The 20,792-nt window shown below is 69.3% G+C and overlaps 1 protein-coding gene across 1 annotated transcript in view; it reads left to right on the top strand.

Annotated features, from left to right (window-relative positions):
• The first annotated feature begins 476 nt into the window (after positions 1-476).
• CEP170B (centrosomal protein 170B) overlaps positions 477-20,792 on the top strand; it is a 25,430-nt gene continuing 5,114 nt past the window's right edge. Inside the window, exons 1-12 of the mRNA XM_049612006.1 lie at positions 477-2,752; positions 9,297-9,386; positions 11,423-11,501; positions 12,347-12,405; positions 13,465-13,603; positions 14,245-14,349; positions 14,473-14,955; positions 15,193-15,914; positions 16,006-16,176; positions 16,689-16,779; positions 16,982-18,664; positions 19,740-19,971. Of these exons, the coding sequence (XP_049467963.1) occupies positions 2,189-2,752; positions 9,297-9,386; positions 11,423-11,501; positions 12,347-12,405; positions 13,465-13,603; positions 14,245-14,349; positions 14,473-14,955; positions 15,193-15,914; positions 16,006-16,176; positions 16,689-16,779; positions 16,982-18,664; positions 19,740-19,971 (4,418 nt within the window). The 5' untranslated portion in view covers positions 477-2,188. The remainder of the gene's footprint in view (positions 2,753-9,296; positions 9,387-11,422; positions 11,502-12,346; positions 12,406-13,464; positions 13,604-14,244; positions 14,350-14,472; positions 14,956-15,192; positions 15,915-16,005; positions 16,177-16,688; positions 16,780-16,981; positions 18,665-19,739; positions 19,972-20,792) is intronic.

The raw sequence follows: 20,792 nt of genomic DNA, 5'->3' as shown, positions 1-20,792 counted from the left end.
TAGGCGGCGGCCCCGCCCAGCGCTCGGCCGGCAGGTGCGGGCGGGAGGGCCGGGGCCGCGCCGGGGCCGAGCCGCAGGTAAGCCCGGGGCCTCCCTGCGCCCGCACCTGCGCCTGCGGCGCCGCGCGGGGATGGAAGGGGGCGGGGGGCCGGGGGGCAGGTCCCCTCCGGGCGGGACAAAGGCGTGGGGACGGCGGCCGCGGGCACACCTGGCCGGGCCGGTCCCCGCCGCCGCGGAGGCGGCCCAGGGCTGCGCCAGGCCGGGAGCGGCGCCCGGCGCGCGTCTACGCGGCCTGGAGAGGGGCGCGCAGGCCTGGGCGCCGGGGTCCCCGCCCAGGCACCGGCTCGGCCATGGCCGCCCCGGAGAGCGCTGATTCAGAAGGCGCCTGTCCCTCCCCCTCCGGGCCCGGCCGCCGCCCGGCCTGGTCTCTCCTCCCGCGGTCCCTCCCTCCTCCTCGTTTCCCGTGTCGCCGCCGTCTCTCCGCGGTCCCTGCCTCCTCTCCCGGCCTGTCCCCGGCCTCCGTTCCGTCTGCTCCTTCCAGCCGCCCGCCCGCCCCAGCCCCTGCCGCTCCCGGCCCCTGCCCCCATCCTTTCCCATTCGCAGTCCCGGCCGGCTCCCGGCCCCTGCCCCCATCCTTTCCAGTTCCCAGCCCCGGCCGCTCCCAGCCCCTGCCCCCGGGCGGCTCCACCTTCCTCCTCACCTCCTGGCGGGTGGCTTTTCTGGCTGGGGCGGCCGGGGGGACAAGTTTGGGGTGTTTATTATTCTCCCTCCTAGCAACGGTGGCCAGCCCAGCCCCGAACCAGCCGCAGGCTGTTTGGGAACATCCACGGCTCCCCTGGCCTGAGCCCTTTCAGGATGGGCTGGTGGTGGCAGGGTTGGGTGGGCTCTGGAACAGCCGCAAAACCAGGCTCTGGGGGCCTGGCCTCCCTTTGCTGTTAAGTCGAGGCTGTGGCCTCCTCTGGGTGGGGTCGCTGCCTTTTGGAGACCTTAGCAGGTGATGCAAGAGTGTGGGGTGTGGGGGCTGGGAAGGGCAATGATGGGGCGGGGGCTTTCCCAGAGAAAGCCTTGTCCCCTCCCCCAGCTGCCCTAATGAGGGAGGCCTCCACAGGTCCCCACCGCCTTGGTCTCTGTCTCCTGCCCCTCTGGCTGGACTCTCAGGGAGCGCCTGAGGCCCCGGGGAGGGGGTTCTGGCAGACTGGAGCTGCCTTCTGGGCTGGATTTTCCCACGGCTTCCCACCTGCTTGCCTCAGGTGTCATGAGGGTATGCGTTGGGACACATGGCCACTCGGGCCTTCCCGGACTGGCATGTGCTGGTACTGGCCTTGCTCACTGTCTGCCCAGAAGGGAGCTGAGACCTGGGCCTCTGGGTGCGGGTAGCAAAGGGACAGGGCCTGGGGACCCCCTCTGCTTCCACCAGGGTGGCGGCACCTTCCTCTCTCTTCCCGGTCGCCTCCCCCTAGTCTGCCTAACCTCTCGTCCGTGCTGTGTCCTGTGAGTCACATCGCGGCCTTGGGACCTCCAGGGCTGGCCACACAGGCGCCAACCGGGCCCGTGCTCTGCTCTAACTGGAAATCCTTCGTGACTTCTGGACAAGACTACAACACTTGGGTTTTGCGCTGAGCCCCCCAGAGGTGAAGCGTGTCCTGGAACCAGCTTTTGGCTCCAGCCGCAGGCCTTACGACCCCATGTCTCTGCACTGGTTGTCCCTCTGCCTGGGACGTGCACATCCACCTCCTGGTGTTACATGTCAGCTTTCCAGGGCGCCTTCCCAGACACCCTCACCCCCCCCTCCCCCTGCCTATCCTTCCTCTGGGACACTCACACTTCCTCAGAGCCTTTCAGCCTTGCTGCGGCCTGCCCAGCTGGAGAGCCCCCGATGCAGGGCACAGCTGCTCACAGTCCAGGACAGCGCTCGGCACACGGTGGCCCTCATGATGCGACTTGCCCCAGTGTGTGTGTGTGTGCGTGTGTGTGTGTGTGTGCGCGCTTCAGCAGTGTCTGTGCAGAGAAAAGGGGCCAGAGCGCTCGTAGGCGGTGCTCCAGGTGTGGTGTGGCCCATGTGCACACGTGTGTCCCATGAGCGTGTGTGTGTTTGGGGCCCAAGTGCCTATGCTGCCATGATGGCGCAGCTCGGCTCTGGGGCTCCGCGCGAGCGGGCTCTGTATGACAGTGTGTGCATGCTGGCTGCATGGGGGCCTCCGGCTGCCCCAGGGCCTGGTCTCCGGGTGACACTGGCCCTTGTTGCCACTCAGGTTGTCCCCACTGTGCCCGTCCACCTGCCTTCGCTTCCCTGCTCATCTTGACCATACCAGCCCCTCACACCCATCCTCCACCGATGCCCCCAGGACCTTGGGCACCAAAGCACCCCCCTCCTGGGCACTGGAGGGGTCACCTGATTCCTTGGCCACCTGGCGCTGGCCTGCGTGGAGGCCTCTGCCCCCAAAGTGTTCGGTCTCCTCGAGGTGATAGGTGTATTGACGGCTCAGGACTCCTGTCTTCAGCTGTCTCCCCCCGGGCCCTCCTGCCCTCAGCCGGGGAAGCTGATCCCCTGGTTCAGAGCGCGTGCCCTGGAGCGGGGGTGCAGGGAGGGACGCCTGCCCTAATGACTCCTTCCCCTCAGGGCCAGACGGGCCTTGCCTTCGCCAAGATGAGCGTCACCTCCTGGTTCCTGGTGAGCAGCGGTGGCACCCGCCACCGGCTCCCGCGAGAGCTCATCTTCGTGGGGCGTGATGAGTGTGAGCTTATGCTGCAGGTGAGTCGGGGCGCCCGAGGGGCGGGGCCGAGGGGCGGGGCCGGGGGGCGGGTCCGGAGGGCACCACACACATCCTGGGAGCAGCAGGGCCTGAGTGTGTGCATAGGGCCGGTTCCTGCGCCTGCGCATTGGAGCTTTCTGACCGGAAGTTGCTTAGGCTTCTATCAGGCTCTCAAGGTGTCAGGGACCCCACCTTTGGAAGGTGCCGCAGAGTGGACATGTCCATATTCTTGTCCGGGGGTCCCACCTGGGCCATGAGCCGAGTGGGGAGCCGCGGGGCCAGCTCTGAGCATGAGAGCTGTCCAGGGCAGCCCGTTGAGGCACCCTGGGGTGGAGAAGGGGCCTTTCTGGGATAGAAGAGGCCGGTGGAGTCAGGGTACCGGGCACTTGACAGTGAGGAATTTCTCGGGCCCTGGGTTTCAGAGTCCGAGTTTGGCTTCTGTGGGGCTCACGCATCTGGCTATTTGGGAACGAGGAGGGAAGGGAGGTGGACGACCCTGTAGGGTTCACCCTAGTTCGGGGGTCCTTTTCCCTGCCCTCATGGGTGCGACGGAGTCAGGCTCCCCGCGGCCCCGGCCCCTTGTGGCCCATGGGCCCCTGCCCCCCAGCCCCTCAAGCCCCATGCCACCCGCTGTGGGACTCTCGGAAGGAGAGGTGTCCTGGGTGTGGTGCACTGCCCGCACGGCCCTGGTTCCTTGTGCAAACCTGGCTGCTGCTACCTGTTCCCCAGGACGCGTGGGGCCGGGGCTCCCAGCCGCGTGCACATTCACGTGGGCAGCACATGTGTGTCTCCCTCTCCCGAGGGCAGAGCCCATCCCGGTCTGGACACCCGGGCTTCTCCCCAAGGTCCTCTGACTTGCCTGACCGCAGACCAGCGAAGTTCCCACATCGTGTCTGGTTGCTGGGCCTCTTAAGCGTCTTTAATCCGGAACAGTCCGTCTCCATATTTCTCTTCACGCCTGTGGATGCCGGAGGGACCGAGTCGGTGACTCTGTACAGGGTGGGCACGTGTCTTCTGTAAAGCCCTGGGTGTCTGTTGGGGGCCTTCCGGGCCGCACGTCCCCACGGCAGCCACTCCGCTTTGCCGGGATCCGGATGCGGCAGCCTGGCGGTGGTGATCCAGCTGACGCGGCTGGACCAGGAGGACGTTCCTTATGGGCATTGAAGCATCAATCTCGTATGGTTCCCACAGGTCACGAAGGGGTCTTGACCTTTAAAAACTGCCTACAAGTATAAAGAGCACTCGCGGCACTGGGTCCCCACGAGGCAGGCAGCAGCTGTGGGTGCGTCCGAGCCTCCGGGATGGCCCGCGTGGGTCTGGACGTGGCTGCTGCTCCCCCTGGGTGGTATCGTGGGATGTGACCCCTGCTCTCTGTCATGGGAGGCAGATCCGAATGTGTGCTGGCTTCGGGGTCACCGCGTTTGTCCCTGACCCCTGGCAAGGTGCTGTGCGCCTGTGTAGTGTGTGGATGGTTCTGCCGGTCTCCCTAGGGTGGCCAGGAGGGCCTCTTGGAGGAGGCAGTGCCTGACAGGGGGCCTCTGTGGGCGTTCTTTCTGCCCACTGCCTGGCTCTGTCCCCCCTGCATCGGACCCTCACTCTGCTTGCTTCTCTCCCCAGGTGTTGGTGGAGAGACTTCTGGGTCAGGGGGAGGGGGGTCAAGCTAATCGCAGGGTTTGGGGTCCAGTGCCTAGTTCTGGTGAGTCCGTGGTGGAGCCCTGAGCGGGCCAGGAGCAGTGAGGGCTTCTCAGCCATTCGTGGGGGCCAGCCCCCGGCCTGGCTGTTCCTGTGTTTCTCCCCTGGCTGTCCTCCGGCACATGGGGAAACTGAGGCTCCAGGAGCTCACGCAGGCATAGAGGGGGTGCGGGGATGCCGTCCGCCCCTGCAGCCTCCCTCTCTGCCCAGACCCTGAGCATGCTGGGATGGCCACAGCTTGTACCTCCCTGGGGTCCTGTCCACACCCATGCTCAGATGATTCACGTGGTGTCCTGATGTGTCCCGCCCCCAGCCTTGAGCCCCCTGTGTTCATAGCCTGCTTGGACATCACAGAGGCAGCCCAAGCTGTGTGCTACTGAGCAAACCCACCATCTTCCCCTTCACCGGGGTCCCAGCCAGGGTCCCCGTCGGTGGTCCAGGGACCAGCCCTGACCTTCCCTCTCTCACCTGTGCTTTGGGCCACCGCAGGTGCCACTGCCACTTCACCCAGGTTCAGGGACAGGCACACCGGGCCCAGCCTCACCCTACACCTGCCCTGGCTGTCCGGGACCTCTCCTCGGGTGCCCTCACCTGCTTATCCTCACCAGCCAGCCCCTCCTCACCCGCTCCCTGCCTCATGCTCCCGGAGGGCCCGGGCTTTCCCTCTGCACTGTCCTCGTCTTCGTTCCCACATTTGTGGCTCAACAGTTGTGATGGAGCACCGTCCTGTCCTGGCGCTGGGACGGCCACACAGAGACCCTGCCCGCCCCTCCCCCCTCCCCCCCCCCCCCCCCGCCCCGGGTCAGCGCTCCAGGGGTGGGGCCGGCCACACACATGTAAGCGGGACCAGGTGAGTCCCCAGGGGAGAGGCCCAAAAGAGGTGGCCCTGGGGACAGGATGGGGACCGTGGAGCTGAACACCCAGGAGGAGGAGAGGCGTGGAGGGCTGGCAGGGGTGCCAGGCCACTGGGGCCGCTGTACGGGGCAGAGGGAGGAGGCCGGGGAGCACGGGGCTGTCCGGGAGGCTTGTGCCACAGACCAGGCAGGAGGGGCTGTGGCTTGGCCCCCGGGGGCAGAGGACGTGGGGAGAGAGCGTTCCGGAGGCAGAGACGGCCACCTGGCCACATGCCACCCCGTGTCCTCCAGCAGCCCCGCGGGCGGCTCGCCACCGTGTCCATGCCATGCAAGCCTGGCCCAGAGCTGGTGCCCCTCCAGTGTGTGTTAAGTAACACAGACGTGAGTGTGGACGCGGGCCCAGGTCAGGCTGCCGAGGCTCCTGCCCCCAGGGGGGCCGGGCACACTCGTGGGGGCCTGTGCGGGTGCACCCGTGGACGTAACAGGCACGCGCGTGCCCGTGGATAGGTGTCGTCTCCGCTGCCGCCCAGTTTGTCCGGTCAGAGCCTGTTGGGATTTGTCCGCTCAGATCCTTCCTCGGAAACCACAGCCCCGGGCGGGCGGACAGGCTGAGGCCGTCCGCTGTGGGCGCTTGTGGGCTGGCAGGAGGGCGTGTCCGGAGCCCTGGGGTTTGGCCGCTGCCAGGGTCAGCCTGGCCGGGCGGGGCTCCCTCCCGTGCGGGAGTCAGACACAGAGTCTGGAAGCACGTCTTTATTTCTTTTAAAGTAAGTGTCGCTAGACCTTTTCCCAAAGCTCGAAACGTTTGGAGCTTCTCAGGGCCGTTTTGCTAGTGCGTGCCGAGGCTGCTTTCCACGGGGCGGCTGGGGGGGGTCAAGGGGCTGCCTCCCCCTCCCATGGTGGACACCCAGCCTCTGAGCACCTGAGCGTGGTGGAATTGGGGTCTGCTTCGGGCTTGGGGTGTCAGGGCTGGGAGGGAGGCTTCCGGAGGTCCCTCTCCGCCTGCTCCCCATTGGTCCTGGTGCCAGAGCCCTGGCTGGGAGTGGAGGGCGGGCCTGGGGACTGGATGGGGCAGCCCTGGCCGTGGGTGCAGATGAGGGCACTGTGGCAAGCAAGGAGCCAGAGGTCTGGCCGGGGCAGGGCAGACCTTTCCAGCCTTTCCTCTCCGGCTGGTCGGGAGCCCCGGGAAGTTTCTGCAGAAGAAAGACGGCAGGACCGATGGGGGCTGAGAGGATAGGAGGAAGGTGGCTGTGGAGGGGACGGGTTGGGGAGGAAGGCCAGTGGGTGCCTGGGGGCAAGAGGGTATGGCGGGAACAGGTAGGGCGGGAACAGGTGGACCCTCAGCTGGTGGCGTTCCTGGGGGAGGCTGTGGGGCCGTGGGCAGGGAGGGAGGAGTCAGGTTTGGGCTTGAGCCGCCCAGAAGGTAGCCAGGGACGTGTCTAGGAGTGGGGGTGTGAGGCTTGGGGAGGGAAGAGAGTTGTTCAGGCTTCAGCCCAGAAGCCCCTCCAGCGGGGTTATTCCTTGGCAAAGGGGGTCTCCAACCCTGAGGGACAGCATGCCCTTGCTGCTGCCTCGGGCCAGCCCCGTGTGGCACCAGCTCCTGGGATGGAGCTGGCAAGAGCCCCGTGGCATGCCCCTTCCCAGGGCTCTTCCCCGGGCCTGCAGCTGCCCCCCGCCAAAATCTGCTACCCGGCTGCAAAGAGGGCGAGGCCCGGCTCCAGGCTCACCTTCCACAGGCGGGGGTTTCCTTTGGCACCCAAAGTGTCGGGCAGGGCTGAGGCGGGCGGCTGGCCTGTCCTGGAGCCCTGGGCCGAGCTTGGGAGAGGGTGCGGGTGGAGGCAAGCCCCCAGACCCACAGCAGCACTAGCCCTCTCTGCCATCAGGCTGGGCTCTCGGCACCGTGACAGCAGACTCGCAAGGGACGGTTACCCGGCCCGAGGTGAGGCGGGCTGAGCACTCAGGTCCCCCAGAGAGCTGCCGTCCTTGTCAACCCCACCTGCAGCCAGGGGCCTGAGGCCCAGGTGAGGGAGCGCCAGTGTCCCCCAGCAAGCCCCGTGCCAGGTGGGGGAGGCCCAGGCCAGGGCCGGTGGGGGGCTGCCGTGGAGGGTCACTAGGGCCGGCTGTGGGGGTGGGTGAGTGCTGGGCGCGCCTGCGTCGGGGACCAGCAGGAGAGTCTGATGGAGGAGGTGGTGCCCAGCATCCCGGGAGGAGGCTGCGGCCAGGGCGGCCAGGACCTGGCTGGCGTGGGTGCCCGCTTTGGATGAGGGATCCGGGATGGGGGCAGAGGTGAGGCCTGGGGGGTGAGGCGTGGGTTTCAAGGTGAGACTCACCCGGTCAGAGGCCCGCTGCTCTGGGAGGCAGCTGTGTCGGCACCGGGAGCCTCGGCACCGGGAGCCTCGGCAGTCTCGGTCCTGGGGGCTGACCAGGGCACATGCTCGCAGCAGGGCTGGCCTCTGCCTCCCTGGCCCCCTCGGCAGTGCTGGGACGGCCCCGCGGCTGCTCTGCCCTCTGGATCGCCCCTGCAGCCCTGCTTCCTTCCAGAGGACCGGAGGCCTGTGGCCTGCGCCCCCTCCCCTCCTCTCCTAATGCCTCTCCCCCCAGGCCCCCCACTGCAGCAGCAGCCCTGCGGGTCTGGCCGCATGGGGCCTCTGATGGGCAGGCAGGGCTGGAGGCTGCTGCTGGGGCCCCGCCCACCCACTGTGGTCTGTTCTCCAGAGCATTCGGCCCATCTGCCGAGCAGAGTGACCTGGGCAGGGCAGAGCGGGGCCAGAACCCGTGTCCGCCCCCACCCGCACCTTGCTGTGCCCTTGGGTCTCTGGGTGAGGCAGGAGGCCCTGCCCTAGGGCCTTCTAGTCTGCGGGAGGTGCTGGGCCCTAGCCTGGTGGTGCCAGAGGGGCTGAGCAGGTGGAGAGTGTCGGAGAGGAAGTGGGCTCTGTGGGTCCGGCTGTCTCGGGGAGGGAAGGTCTGGGCGCTCACCTGTGAGAGCTGACGACCCTCGAGTGGCATAGTCACACGGGCGCTCGGGTCCTGGGCCAGGGGCCATCCCGGGCCCTTGCAGATAGGTCCGGGTGTCTTGTGGAGGCACTGCCCGGCAGGTGCACGGGGCCATATATTGCCATCCAGGTGGGTCTGGACACCTCCTAGGTTGGCCGGTTCTGCTGGCCTCTCCGGGGGCTGGTCCCAGGCCTGGGTCTCCTCAGGTGGCGAGAGAGGGATGCAGGGGCCGCCTGGCCGTCCAGGGCCTCCAGCAGGGTGGGGGTGGGGTGGGCAGTGGCCGTGTGCCTTGTGCCGGGACCGCCGGCCTCGTGGCTGGGGGAGGGGTTGGGTGACCATCCTCGGAGGGGTCCTGAGGGGGTGGCGACCAGGGAAAGGTTAGAAGCGCTCGGTGTGGGAGCACTGATGTACGTGTGCACCTGTGTGGCCGGGTGTGAGCCCCGTGTGCGAGGGCACATAGACGCACCGTGTCTGTGTGTGGCCGTCATTGGCAGAGGCTGCGCGGGCCCCTGTGGGGCTGACTGGGAGTGGGGGGAGGCCTCTCCCTGAGCCCCCCCGCCCGTCCATCCTCTCTGTGGGCTCTGCCTGCCCCCAACTGCCCTTGGGGGTGGACAGCAGCATGTGCCAGATGACCAGGGGGTTCCCAGCCCTCCCCCCGGCTGACGCAGGGGCAGCCTCGGGGATGGGGGGAGGGCCCCAGGGGGTGGGGGGGCAGCAGGGGGCGGGAGGACCCGGCCTTGGCATCTCGGCAATTCCCTGTGGCCCGCTCCCGTGGCTGGCACAGCTAGTGGAGTCAGGCCGGGTGGGCTTTCTGGGACACACGCACTCAAGATGGGGGCGTGGGTGGGGCCTCGGGGGCTCCCAGGCCCAGGTGGCTGGTGTTGGTCTGGTGGTGGTGGGGTGGGGGGGTGGTTGGAGAGGATGGGGCTCCCACTGGGGGTTCTTCTGCCTCCGCGGCCCACACCTAACCGGGAAGGTGGGCTGAGGGCAGTCTGTGTGTCCCCAGTCCCGCAGCGTGGACAAGCAGCATGCCGTCATCAACTACGACCAGGACAGGGACGAACACTGGGTGAAGGACTTGGGCAGCCTGAACGGGGTGAGTGCTAGGGGCCTCTGAGCTGCCCCGCCCCTCCCCCTTCACGACCCCCCCCCCTGAGCTGCCCCCCCCCCCCCCCCTCCCCACCCCCCCCTCTGAGCTGCCCCCACCCCTCCCCCTTCACGACCCCTCCCTCTGAGCTGCCCCCGCCCCTCCCCCTTCACGACCCCTCCCTCTGAGCTGCCCGCCCCTCCCCCTTCACGACCCCTCCCTCTGAGCTGCCATCACCCCTCCCCCTTCATGACCCCTCCCTCTGAGCTGCCCCCTCCCCTCCCCCTTCATGACCCCTCCCTCTGTGCTGGCTCCGCCCTTCTTCATGACCCTTTCTTCTGTGCTGGCCCTTCCCCCTTCAGGACCCCTCTGTCAGTGCTGCCCCCCACCTCTTCATGACCCCTCCTCCTGTGTTGGCTCCACCCCCTCTGACTGCTGGCCCCACCCTCTTCAGGACCCCTACCTCTGCTGGCCCCACCCTCCCTTTGTGATGATCACCCCCTCTCATGACCCCTCCTCCTGGTGGCAGCACCCCTGTTACCCACCCCGCCCCCCATCATGGCCTATCCCTCAGCCTTGGCTCTTCGTGACCTCCCCCTGTGTTGGCCCCGCCCCTCTCCCCTGGCCTCACCCCACCACCCTCAGCCCACCCCCCCTGCCACCCCTTGTGGTCACTTCCCCTCGGTGACCACATCCCTCTGCTCTGTTCCCACCTGGCCTCCTCCTGAAACTCCTGCTCCTGTGGGGAGGAAGCCACCCGCAGGTGCCGTGGCCCCTTGGCCTCCTCCCCTGGGCAGGGCCGTTCTGGGGAAAGGAGCCCTAGTGTGGGCAGTGGAGGCCCTGGACCACCTGCAGGCTGGAAGTGGGTCTGCTCAGGTGTCCGCTGGGACACCCTGTCCCGGGGGCCACGTGGCCTCTCGTGAGCAGGGCGCAGCAGGGAGGGGTCCGGTGAAGGCTCTGTCCAGGGTCCAGTGTCCGTCTGGGTCCAGTGTCCGCCTGGGTGTGTTGTTTCTGCCTGCCCCAGGGGCCTCTCACCCTGTCCCTCCGGCTCGTGCAGCCTGCCCTCCACCCTGAGTCAGGGGTCCCACATTAGCCTCCGGCTGGCGAGTGCTGGGCACCCCGGACCGCCTCCCACCCAGCACTTCCGTCCAGGGCTCTCGGGCCCCCGAACCCCTCCTCTCTTGGCCCTACCCGGATGGGGCTGCAAGGGGGGTGAGCGCTCCCTCCGCCCGTGTGGGCCGCACCGAGACGCCGACCCCCGGACCATGCGGTGCTGAGAGGGTCCCTGGGGCCGCTGGCCTGGTTGGTGCTCCCCCATCCTCAGAGGCCTGGGATGTCCGTGTAGCTGGGGTCAGCTCTTGCCTGCCCGCGTGACACCGAGCGCAGCCAAGGACACGGGCGGGCAGGGCGTGTCTGCAGAGCCTCCCGGCTGCCCCCCTGCCAGCCCTGCGTCCTCCGCTCCCTGCTCGGGGCCGAGGACTCCTCCCCCGCATACAAAGTGTGCGCATGGAGCCCTCTCGGGCCTGCTCTGCCCGCCTCCGCCCTGTACCACGTCCTCCAGGCCTCGTGTTGCTCCTACCAGACTCTGGCCCCCACGTCTGTTGTCCCTCTGTCACCCAGGGGCCCTCAGGGTGTGCGGGGCTCTCCCACTCATCTGGCCACAGCGCGGTATCCGGCGACCAGACAATTAGAAGTCCCTGGGTGGGGGAAGAGGGTTCCGGGGAGCGGGTGGCTTTGCACAACCAGACCAGCCTCGCCACGTGGCCACTGCCAAGGACACTGTGGGGCTACCTGAGGGTCCTGGGAGTCCAGGTGACGCCGGTCCTTCAGCGGCTGCCTGTCCTGGGGTCCCTTCAGGGTTGAGGCTGGGTGCACATGTGTCACAGGCACGCAGGTCGTTGGTGCAGCGTGGGCACGGGCCTGGTGCACAAGCGGCTGTTGGGGGGCAGCACACTGCCTGGCCCAGAGCAGTGCGGAAGGAGTGGACTCCTGAGTTGTTGTCCTGCTTGCTGCCGACCGGGCCCCGCCACCTGCTTCCTCTGCAGACGTTCGTGAATGATGTGCGCATCCCGGACCAGAAGTACGTCACGCTGAAGCTCCATGACGTCATCCGGTTCGGCTATGATATCCTTTCCGGGCCGTGCCCCCTCCTTCTGGCCCAGGTCGCCCTAGGTTGTCCTGGCCCAGGTTGTCCTGGCGGTGGTAGGGGCCCCAGTGGGCACAGCTGCTCTGTGCTCACGGCCCACGGCCATTAGCCTGGGCTCCGGCCTGACCTGTACCCGCTCTTCCCCAGACGGAGGCCCCAGTCTCAGGGAACTGCTTCCCACCTCCTGGTCTGAGCTGACACAGGGCTCCAGGAACCAGTGCGCCGACCTGGGACCCAGGGGCGAGCCGGGGGCTGCCCAGGCGTGGCGTTCTGTGCTCAGAGCATGTGTGACTGAGGGCTGGGCCTCCGCCCTGAGCAGCCTGGTTGCTCTGGGGACCCGCGCGCAGCTGGAGCTCACCCTGTCTTCTCCTCTGCCCACCGCAGCCTGCACTTGTGTGGGCATACCCCCCCAGGGGGTATGGACACAGCCCCTGGCTGAGCCCTCCCCTCCCCACCTCTAGGACATAGGGAGGCCAGGGCCGAGGGGTGGTCTGGGATGGGAGCCAGGAGCTAACTGTGTGGCCTGGCTCCTGGGCGCATCACCTGCCCGCCCTGCCCTTGTGGGGGGCGTGTAGAGGGCATGTTCATGGCCCTAGTGGTGGGTGGGGAGAGGGGTGTGCTGGGTTCCGGAACGGGCTGTGTCCTGCGTCTCTGAGTTGGGCAGCCTGGCACGCAGGCCGTTGGTGCAGCGTGGGCACGGGCCTGGTGCACAAGCGGCTGTTGGGGGGCAGCACACGCCTCTCCTCTGGGCCGTCTGCTCCCCCGCTGCCCTGCGCCCTTATCCTGGCTCCTCTGCTCTGGGTTTGCCTTAACTCGCTGCCACATTCCAACATGTACGTGCTGGAGCGTGTGCAGCACCGGGTCCCCGAGGAGGCGCTCAGGGTCAGTGCCGGCGCGCAGCCCAGGGGCTCCCCCCGCAAGGCCCCTGCGCCCCACAGCCCTCCCGGGCCAGCACCCTCAGCCTCTTGGCTCCCGTGGCCTGGTGCTGGTGCCATGAGTCAGCCCAGCCTGGTGGGGCCTGTCCTGCCAGACTGGCCAGTCTAGCGGGTGGGGAAGACGGTCACTCCCCCGAGGCTGATGCAGCCTCGGGTGCTGGGCACGGAGAAGGGGCTGCTGTGTGCCTGTACCAGCTGGGGGGGTGGGGGCGCCGAGAGGCATCCTGGGTACCAAGGAGGACCCCAAGCCTCAAGCGGTCTACCGCAGGTGGTGGCCAGGAACAGGCAGGAGCGGTCAGTATTTGGGGACAGCCCTGTAGGGGGTCCTGGGGTACTCTCGGTCAGGGCTTGAGGGGCCCGGGTGGGGGGGCCCTGGCAGGACGGCCATGTCCTCTCCCCTTGCTCGTTTGTGTGGGAGTCTTGGAGCCCTGACTTGGGGGACCCTGCCCATAGCTTTACCCAGGAGCTCCGTGTGGGGGAGACTAGCCCTAGCCCCATCTTTGGAGTGAGCTGTGGGCAGCACCGGGCCTGTAGGCAGTCTGCCTGGAGTCACTGGCCAGCGTGAGGCCGACTTCTACAACCGCAGGGCTCGACCAGGGGAGCCCGGCACGCACACACGCACTCACACAGACATACACAGACGCACGTGTGCAAACCAACATTCACGTGCACGGTCTCTTGGGGTAGACCGCTGCTCCCCACCTCCCACGCCCTGGGGCCCATCCCTCCCCTCTCTCTGGTGGGTCCTGGGCGGGGTGTCACCTCTGATGATTGCCGCCCGCCCCTGCCTCCCCCACCCCCTTCCCGAAAGCTTCCTGGTCTCGAGGACCCCCCAGGCTTGGGCAAGGACCCCCGGTTTCCACCTCAGGCTGTCAACTCCATGGGGGTCGGTAAGGAGTTCCTGCCCCCTCTGGACTGAGAGGAAGGCAGGCTGCCCTGGGCGTCTCCAGAGCTGGACCCCCCCCCTCCCCCCCTCCCCCCCTCATCCCCGCCTCATTGCCCGCAGCACGAGAAGTACACTAGCCAGCTGCAGGTGAGCGTCAAGAGCCCGGCACCCAGGAAGGGCGAGGCACTGCCCCAGCACACCCCCTACTGCGAGTCCTCGAGCCCCAGGCCGGAGAGGGCGGACCGGAGGCCGGGAGCAGGTAGGGCAGCCCCAAGGCGCACAGGCCGGCCCCCCCACGGGTCTGCCCCATCCAGATGACTCTGTCCTACCAGCACGGACCCTTGCCCCGTCTCCCAGCCTCCTGGGCCCACTCCACCAGCAGCAGCCATGGCACAGTCCTGCTCTGTGTGAGCTCAGGCACCTGTGTGTCCCCCACCCGCGCCCACCTGGGTACACTGCACCCCCCGTGCCCCGTGTGGTCCGGTCAGTCTGTAGTGGGCCCAGCCTTCAGGGCCCCCTTTGTGGCCTGAGTCACTTCCAGAGCCTCGGAGAGACTGTCCCTGGGTATGGACTCCTGTCCTCCTGACCTTCTGACAGGCAGGCCCTGGGGAGCCCGGGGCTGGGCCGGAGGGGGTGCCTGCCCCTCAGGGAGGCCCGGGCGGGGCTGGGGGAAGCCAGTGTCCTGGACTCCCTGCGACCGTCCCCCACTGCGGATGCAGAACAGGGCTCAGAGCGGTCACGTTGAAGCAGTTAAGGCAGGGTCCTGGGCAGCCGCAGGTCTGAGACGGGAGCTGATGCTGGGACCCCTCCAGAGGCCAGTGTCTCCCCCGGCTCCGGGTCTCCCTCCTTGTCTGTGTCGGTGCCACAGTGACTCGGGGTGGGACTGTCCTCCCTCTGCAGAGGCAGCAGCCTACCGGACCCCTCTGTACGGACAGCCCTCCTGGTGGGGCGAGGATGAGGGCGACAGTCCGTGTGAGGACCGGCGCCCAGAGGAGCCCGACCCAGGTGGGTCCCCAGAACCCCCGGAGGTGCCTGCGCCGGGGGAGACGGCGGTCTTGGCAGACACGGGTGGGGTGAGGGTGCTACCCTGCAGCCCCAAGGACGTGTTTTCTCCCCCCACCGACGTAGAGCGGCCCAAGGAGCCGTCGCAGCAGGACAGGGAGCTGGCCGGGACAATGGCCGGCTTCCGGGCTGCAGCGGAGCCTCCCAGCTACGCGTTCAGGCGGGAGCCCAGTTACTTCGAGATCCCCACGAAGGAGGCCCCGCCGCCACGGCCCCCCGAGGCGCCGGTGCAGGAGGCCCCCACCAAGGACGTGGAGCCCGGCGTGGCCGGTGCAGCCCCCGTGGTACAGAGCCACGCCTCCTTCACTATCGAGTTTGACGACGGCAGCCCCGGCAAGGTTAAGATCAAGGACCACGTCACCAAGTTCTCCCTGCGTCAGAGGAGGCCGCCCGGCAGGGAGGCCACGCCTGCGGAGGCCGTCTCTGCGGAGACCAAGGTGGCCGACTGGCTGGTGCACAATGACCCCAGCCTGCTGTGCCGGGCCGGCCCCGGTGACGACCGCCACAGCACCAAGAGTGACCTGCCCGTGCACACCCGCACCCTCAAGGGTGAGTGCCGACCGGCTGGCCCACCACGGGCCCCGGGACTGCCCCGCGGCCCCCTCGCCTCCCTGGGGGCGCCCCGGTCAGGTTGGTTGATGTCCCGTGTGCAGGCGATTGTTCTGGACTCGCCTCGCACTCGGGGCCATCCAGCGCGTTTCGGCTGCCCGTCTCGGCCGTGTGGGGCGGGGTGTGGGGCGCTGTGTCCCCAAGCACCTGTGACAGCTGGGGATCCCCCACTCCCAGGCCACAAGCACGAGGACGGCACACAGAGCGACTCGGAGGACCCCACGGCCAAGGCGGCGGCGGCCGGGGTCCCCGCGGAGGGCGGCGGGGCGCAGGTGCGGCTGCAGAGGCAGCTGAAGCGGGACCCCCAGGAGCTGCTGCACAACCAGCAGGCCTTTGTCATCGAGTTCTTCGACCAGGACGCGCCCCGCAAGAAGCGCTCCCAGTCTTTCACGCACACCCCTGCCGGGGACCCCAAGGCCGACAAGCGCCGAGGCCCCGGGCCGGCCGACAGGGACCGCCCCGGCGCCCTGGCCCCGGCCCCGGCGCGGGGGACGGGCGGCAGCTCGGGGCCACAGCGGGCCAGCTCGCTCAAGCGGGAGAGGACAGAGGAGCGGCTGGGGGGGTCCTCGCCCGCCCCCCGGGCCTCCCCGCGGCCCTTTGGCAGTGTGGGGCGCCGTTCCCGTCTGGCCCAGGACTTCATGGCTCAGTGCCCGTGGGACGGCTCCCCTGCCGCCCGGCCCGGCCCTGACAAGGCATCCCCGGAGTCGCCTGCCCCTGAGACCCCCCGTGGGGCCAGCCCCGTGGCCCCTGCGACCCCGCCGCCACCCCCCGCTGACCCCCAGCTGACCAAGGCTCGGAAGCAGGACGAGGACGACAGCCTGAGCGACGCGGGGACTTACACCATCGAGACGGACGTGCAGGATCCGGAGGTGGAGGAGGCCCGCCAGATGATCGACCAGGTCTGTGTGGCAGGGGCGTGGGGGCCCGGCCGGGAGGGGGGCGCGGTCGGTGGGTTGGCGCTGACCCGGGCCTGGCCATCCCTCCCGGCAGGTCTTTGGGGTACTTGAGTCTCCCGAGCTCTCCAGGGTGTCCTCGGCCACCTTTCGTCCGGTCATCCGAGGGGACAGAGACGCGGCCGGTGACGGGGTGGCCCAGCGCATGGCCCTCCTGCAGGAGTTTGCCTCCCGGCCAGTGGGCATAGACCCCCAAGGGGGGCTCCAGGTATGTGGGACACACACTGCTCCGGGGAGGGGCCGGGCGAGGGAGGACGGCAGCCAGGCCGGGGCCCCGCCCTCGGGTCCTGTACGCCCTCGAGGGTTGTGGCCTGGCCTGCGCGGCGTTCCAGCCCCTCTGCGAGGCCGCGTGGAACCTTCCGTGAGTGGCGTGCCCGCCTGGCGGCTGGGTGGGGGCCCCTGTGTGGAGGGCTCAAGGGCAGGCCCTGGGGCTCTGAGTCGGGTGGGGCCCCCGGGTACGCCTGTGCCCACGGGCGGGGCTGGCCTGAGTCACAGCTGCTGACCTCCGGGCCGCCAAACTGGGCTCGGACCAGGTAGTTACGTTGGCAGTTGCGTGGGGCTCCCGCAAGCCCAGGGGAGCGCGAGGGGTCGCCTGGCTGCCTCTGACGGAGGGGTGTGCCGCAGGTGCAGGGATGGCGCGTTTGGGCCAGGTGTGGGGGGAGCTGCCCCGCTGCCCCCGCCCCTCCTTGCCGCAGACACGGCTTGCCCTTCGCTCCGCAGGGCCTCACGGTGCCGGGCTCCCCCGGGGGTCAGAAGTGGGTGTCCCGCTGGGCCAGCCTGGCTGATAGCTACTCAGACCCAGGCCTGGCAGGTAAGTGGTTCCGGCCCGGCAGAGGGGTGGGGGACTGAGGGGGAGGGGGAGGGGGAGGGGGGGAAGGGGTGGCCTCAGGCCCTCGTGCTGGACACTCGGGTGCGCGTGCGTGCCGGCTGTCTGGAGGAAGGCCGGGCTTCCGGCCTGCCTGAGGGCCTACAGGCCTGTGGCCGCTCCAACCAGGTCGCCCCTGTCTTTGCAGAAGAGGGCCCTGGGCGCAGAGCCGGGGAGCTCGAGGGGGCTCTGCCCGTGCGCCAGCGACGGCTACTCCCACAGCTGCCCGGCGACAGGGCAGACAGCCCTGGGGGCCTTGAGGCCACCAGGAGGAGCGGCCCCGGGCCTCCGGAGCCGGGCAGTGAGCAGGCCAGCTGCCTCTTGGGCCAGGAGGACTTGGAGCCCGACAGCCTCAGCGATGCCAGTGGGTCAGATGGTGGGCGGGGCTCCGAGCTGGGCGGGGCCCCGCGTGAGGAGAGACGCAGGAGCCCCCGGGAGGGACCGGCGTGGACGAAGGGCCGGCGCTCGCCAAGGGCCCCCGGGGAGCCAGCCCCCACCTCTTTCTTCATTGGGGACCAGAACGGGGAGGCGGCCTTCCCTAGGAAACCGTCTGTGGCTCCGGGGGAGGCGGAGGGCCCAGGACGGGTGGCCCAGGCGAGCCCCCCGGTGAGGGACGGCGTCTACGTGAGCACCAGCGGGAGGATGGTCATCCAGCTGCGGACAGGGCGGTCCCCGGAGCCCGAGGGCTCTGCCCCGGCCTTGGTGCGGCAGGAGAGCTTCAGCAAGGAGCCGGCCACTGGCCCCCCGGCGCCTGGCCAGCTTCCACACATCTCCAGCCACCCCCTCCTGCAGGACCTGGCTGCGGCCCGGGCCTCACGCACGGACCTCCACCCTCAGGACACCCACCTGATTCTGAAGGAGACGGAGACGGCCCTGGCAGCCCTGGAGGCCCGACTGCTCTCCAAGCCCACGGATGAGACCGAGGGCCAGATGGGCAGTGCCCCCGGGCCGCCGGACGACTCCCTGTCCGGGGACTCTGACGTGGACACGGCTAGCACTGTGAGCTTGCTCAGCGGTAAGAACGGGCCCAGCCCGACCGGCACCCAGCCCACGGGGCTGCAGAAGGACAAGCCGCCGTCCCCGCCGGCAACACAGGACCCGGGGACCGTCTCCTTGAACAGCGCCCGGGACCGGCTGTCAGAGAAGCGTCGCCCGCCGGGCCCTACCGACGCGAGGCGCGTGGCTGCGCGGCGTGGCCCTGGGCCCCGGGTGCCCTCGGACTGGCCTGATGAAGAACGAGGCTCGGGCCAGGCCCACCCGCCTGGCACGGACACGGTCACCTGTGACCACGAGCCCCCCGCGGCCAGCGGGGCAGGGCGGCCAGGGCCTCGCCGGAAGCCTGCGGCCCCACCGCCGTCTCCAGCCACCCGGGAGGAGCCGGGCCGAGGCCCCACGGGCTCCCAGAAGGCACAGCAGGTGCTGACCCGCTCCAACAGCCTGTCCACCCCCCGGCCCACGCGGGCCTCCCGGCTGAGGCGGGCCCGGCTGGGGGATGCCTCGGACACGGAGGCTGCAGACGGGGAACGGGGACCCCCAGCCAACCTGGAGCCAGTGGGCCGGCCGGCTGCCGAGCAGGCCAAGAAGTTGTCACGCCTGGACATCCTGGCCATGCCGCGGAAGCGGGCCGGGTCCTTCACGGGGCCCGGCGACTCGGAGGCGGCCCCCGCCCGGGCCGGCTTCTCCGGCCGCAGCGTCGAGCTGTACTGCGCTGGCCGCAAGCCCATCATGGCCGAGGCGCGGGCCGCTGCCAGGAAGGCCGCCAGTTCCACCACGGTGCCCCGCCAGCCCTTCAGCAGGGCCCGCCCGGGCAGCGCCCGATACTCCTCGCCCAGTGAGTGCCGGGGGCAGCCAGCCTGGGCGGTGGGTTCCTGTGCTGGCCTGGCGCAGGGCTGCGGGGTCCCGGTTCCAGCCCGCGGGGAGCCCCCGCTCCCGCAAGCAGGCGTGTCTCCACAGGCACGCGCAAGTGCCGCGGGAGGCCCAGGCCGCAGGGGGGCGGGGCTCTCGCTGACCCCAGGGGGGGACCCACGTGGCTGCGGACAGCGGGCCGGGCTGCACACTCTTCCCTGGCGCTCTGGGCTGGCATCCGGCTCACGAGGTACAGGCAGAGGCCCGAGCCGTGCCCTGGGGCCCGGGGAGGGTGTCTTCCCTGGACGCCCACAAAGCCCGCGGTGGGGGAGGGCCGTGTCCGTCTCCCACGCACCCCTGGGCAGAGGCCCCGGGCCGCCCGCGGTCTGTGCACACGCACGGCGAGGACAGACGGGGCCGTGGCGGCTGGCGCCGGTCTCCTGCCCGGGGGTGGCCCGATGTCTTGCCCGCTGGGGAGCCCGTCCCCCGAGCGAACTGAAGGGTGGGCTCTCTGGCCTGTGCCTCCCGCAGCTGCAGAAGCAGGGCGCCCCTGCTTTCTGGTCCTGGGCGGCGCGGGGGGGGGGGGGGGGGGGGGGGGGCGGCGGCCATGGGGGCCTCCACCCCCGCTGGGGGCAAGGGGTGCCGAGGTCCGGGCTCCACTGGAGGACGAAGCAGGGGCAGTGTGGTCCAGGGTCGGGGAGCCACTGCCCGTCCTCGTGTTTTCCCTCTGAGTGTGTTTGCCGCCGCTGTGAGGAGTCAGGTCTGAGACCAGGGAGGGGCTGGGGCTGATCCACGTGGAGAGTTTCGCCCTGATTTGGGGTCTCTGTGGGTCCCATTTCCTGCCGCTAAGGGCGCTGACCTCCCCACGGGACGTGTGGCTGCCCGGGGCCGATCAGCTCCAGCCGTGGAGGCGCCGGGCTGCCCGCCCCGCTGTCGGCTTCTCGGCCGGCGGTGGCCTGTCCCGCGGTGCCGGGCCCTCGCCCAGAGGGGCCTGGGCTGCTGCAGCGTGCTGAGTGCTGCTCTGTTCTGTTCTTGCTCCTGGAACGAATGCACGCGCCCAGGCACACGCCGGCGGCAGCAGGGCTCAGACTGCACGTCCACGTCCGAGGAGGAGTACGGCTCCCCCAAACACGCACGCGCCCGCACCTCGGCAGCCACGCAGACCCCACGGGCCGGCAGCTCCGGCCGGACCCGACCCCGGGTCCCCGGCCTCCGGGACACGGACGACGAGGAGGAGGATCCCGACCCCTACGGTTTTATTGTGCAGACGGCAGAGATCGCGGAGATTGCCAGGTGAGCCGTCCACCCAGAGGGCGCCCCCGCCCTGGCAGGGCAGGGCAGGGCAGGCCTGGGCTTCGGGTTCTCTTGCCAGACGGGCTCCGTGGACGCTTGTCGGACGGATGGTTCACGGGTGGGCGGGTGTGGGACCTCCGGGCTGAGAAAGGACTCTGCTGTGGTTGTTAAAGATGAACTCTCTTGTGTGGTCATTTGCTGGGTCACCTCTGACCGGGTGCTGGGAAGGACAGTGCAGACATGGGGTGGGGGGTGCTGGGGAGCAGCCGTTGGCTGAGCACTGCAGGGCTCACGGCAGGGCAGGAGCCTGGGCCTGGGCTAATGGTGAGTGTTCGGTGCTGAGGATGCTAAGCTTGAGCCCGTGAGGCTCCTAGAAAGAGGTGACCAGAGGCAGGTGGTTCCCCGGAGAACAGCCCGTGTGGGCGTGGAGACACAGGGCTGGTGACGGAGGCCGTGGAGACTCGAGGTGGAGCAGAGAGGACCTGCCAGGCATGGAGAGAAGGGGACCAGGAACCGAGCTCCCAAGACACTGGGGGAGGGGGCGGTGCCTGTGCGCTGGGGTGGTGAGTGAGGGTTTTGGAAGGAGATACTTCACCCGGAGGAAGGAGGTGAGCAGGGTGCAGAGGAGAGAGGGCGGGGAGTGGAGGGCCCCTGGGGGCTTTGGAGGCCTCTGCTTCCAGAGTGAGCAAGCTTGAGCATCTGATATGCTGGGGGCCAGAGAGAGGAGACGGGTCTGGGGCAGGGGGCTGCGGGCACTGAGTCGGGCATGCAGGGCGGGGGGAGTCGGGGACTGAGGCAGGGACATGCAGCGTGGGGGGGGG

Source organism: Panthera uncia (genome assembly GCF_023721935.1).
Source record: "Panthera uncia isolate 11264 chromosome B3 unlocalized genomic scaffold, Puncia_PCG_1.0 HiC_scaffold_1, whole genome shotgun sequence".
NCBI classification, from domain to species: Eukaryota; Metazoa; Chordata; class Mammalia; order Carnivora; family Felidae; genus Panthera; species Panthera uncia.
Note: the sequence above shows the minus strand (reverse complement) of the source record. Positions and strands in the feature narration are given on the sequence as shown.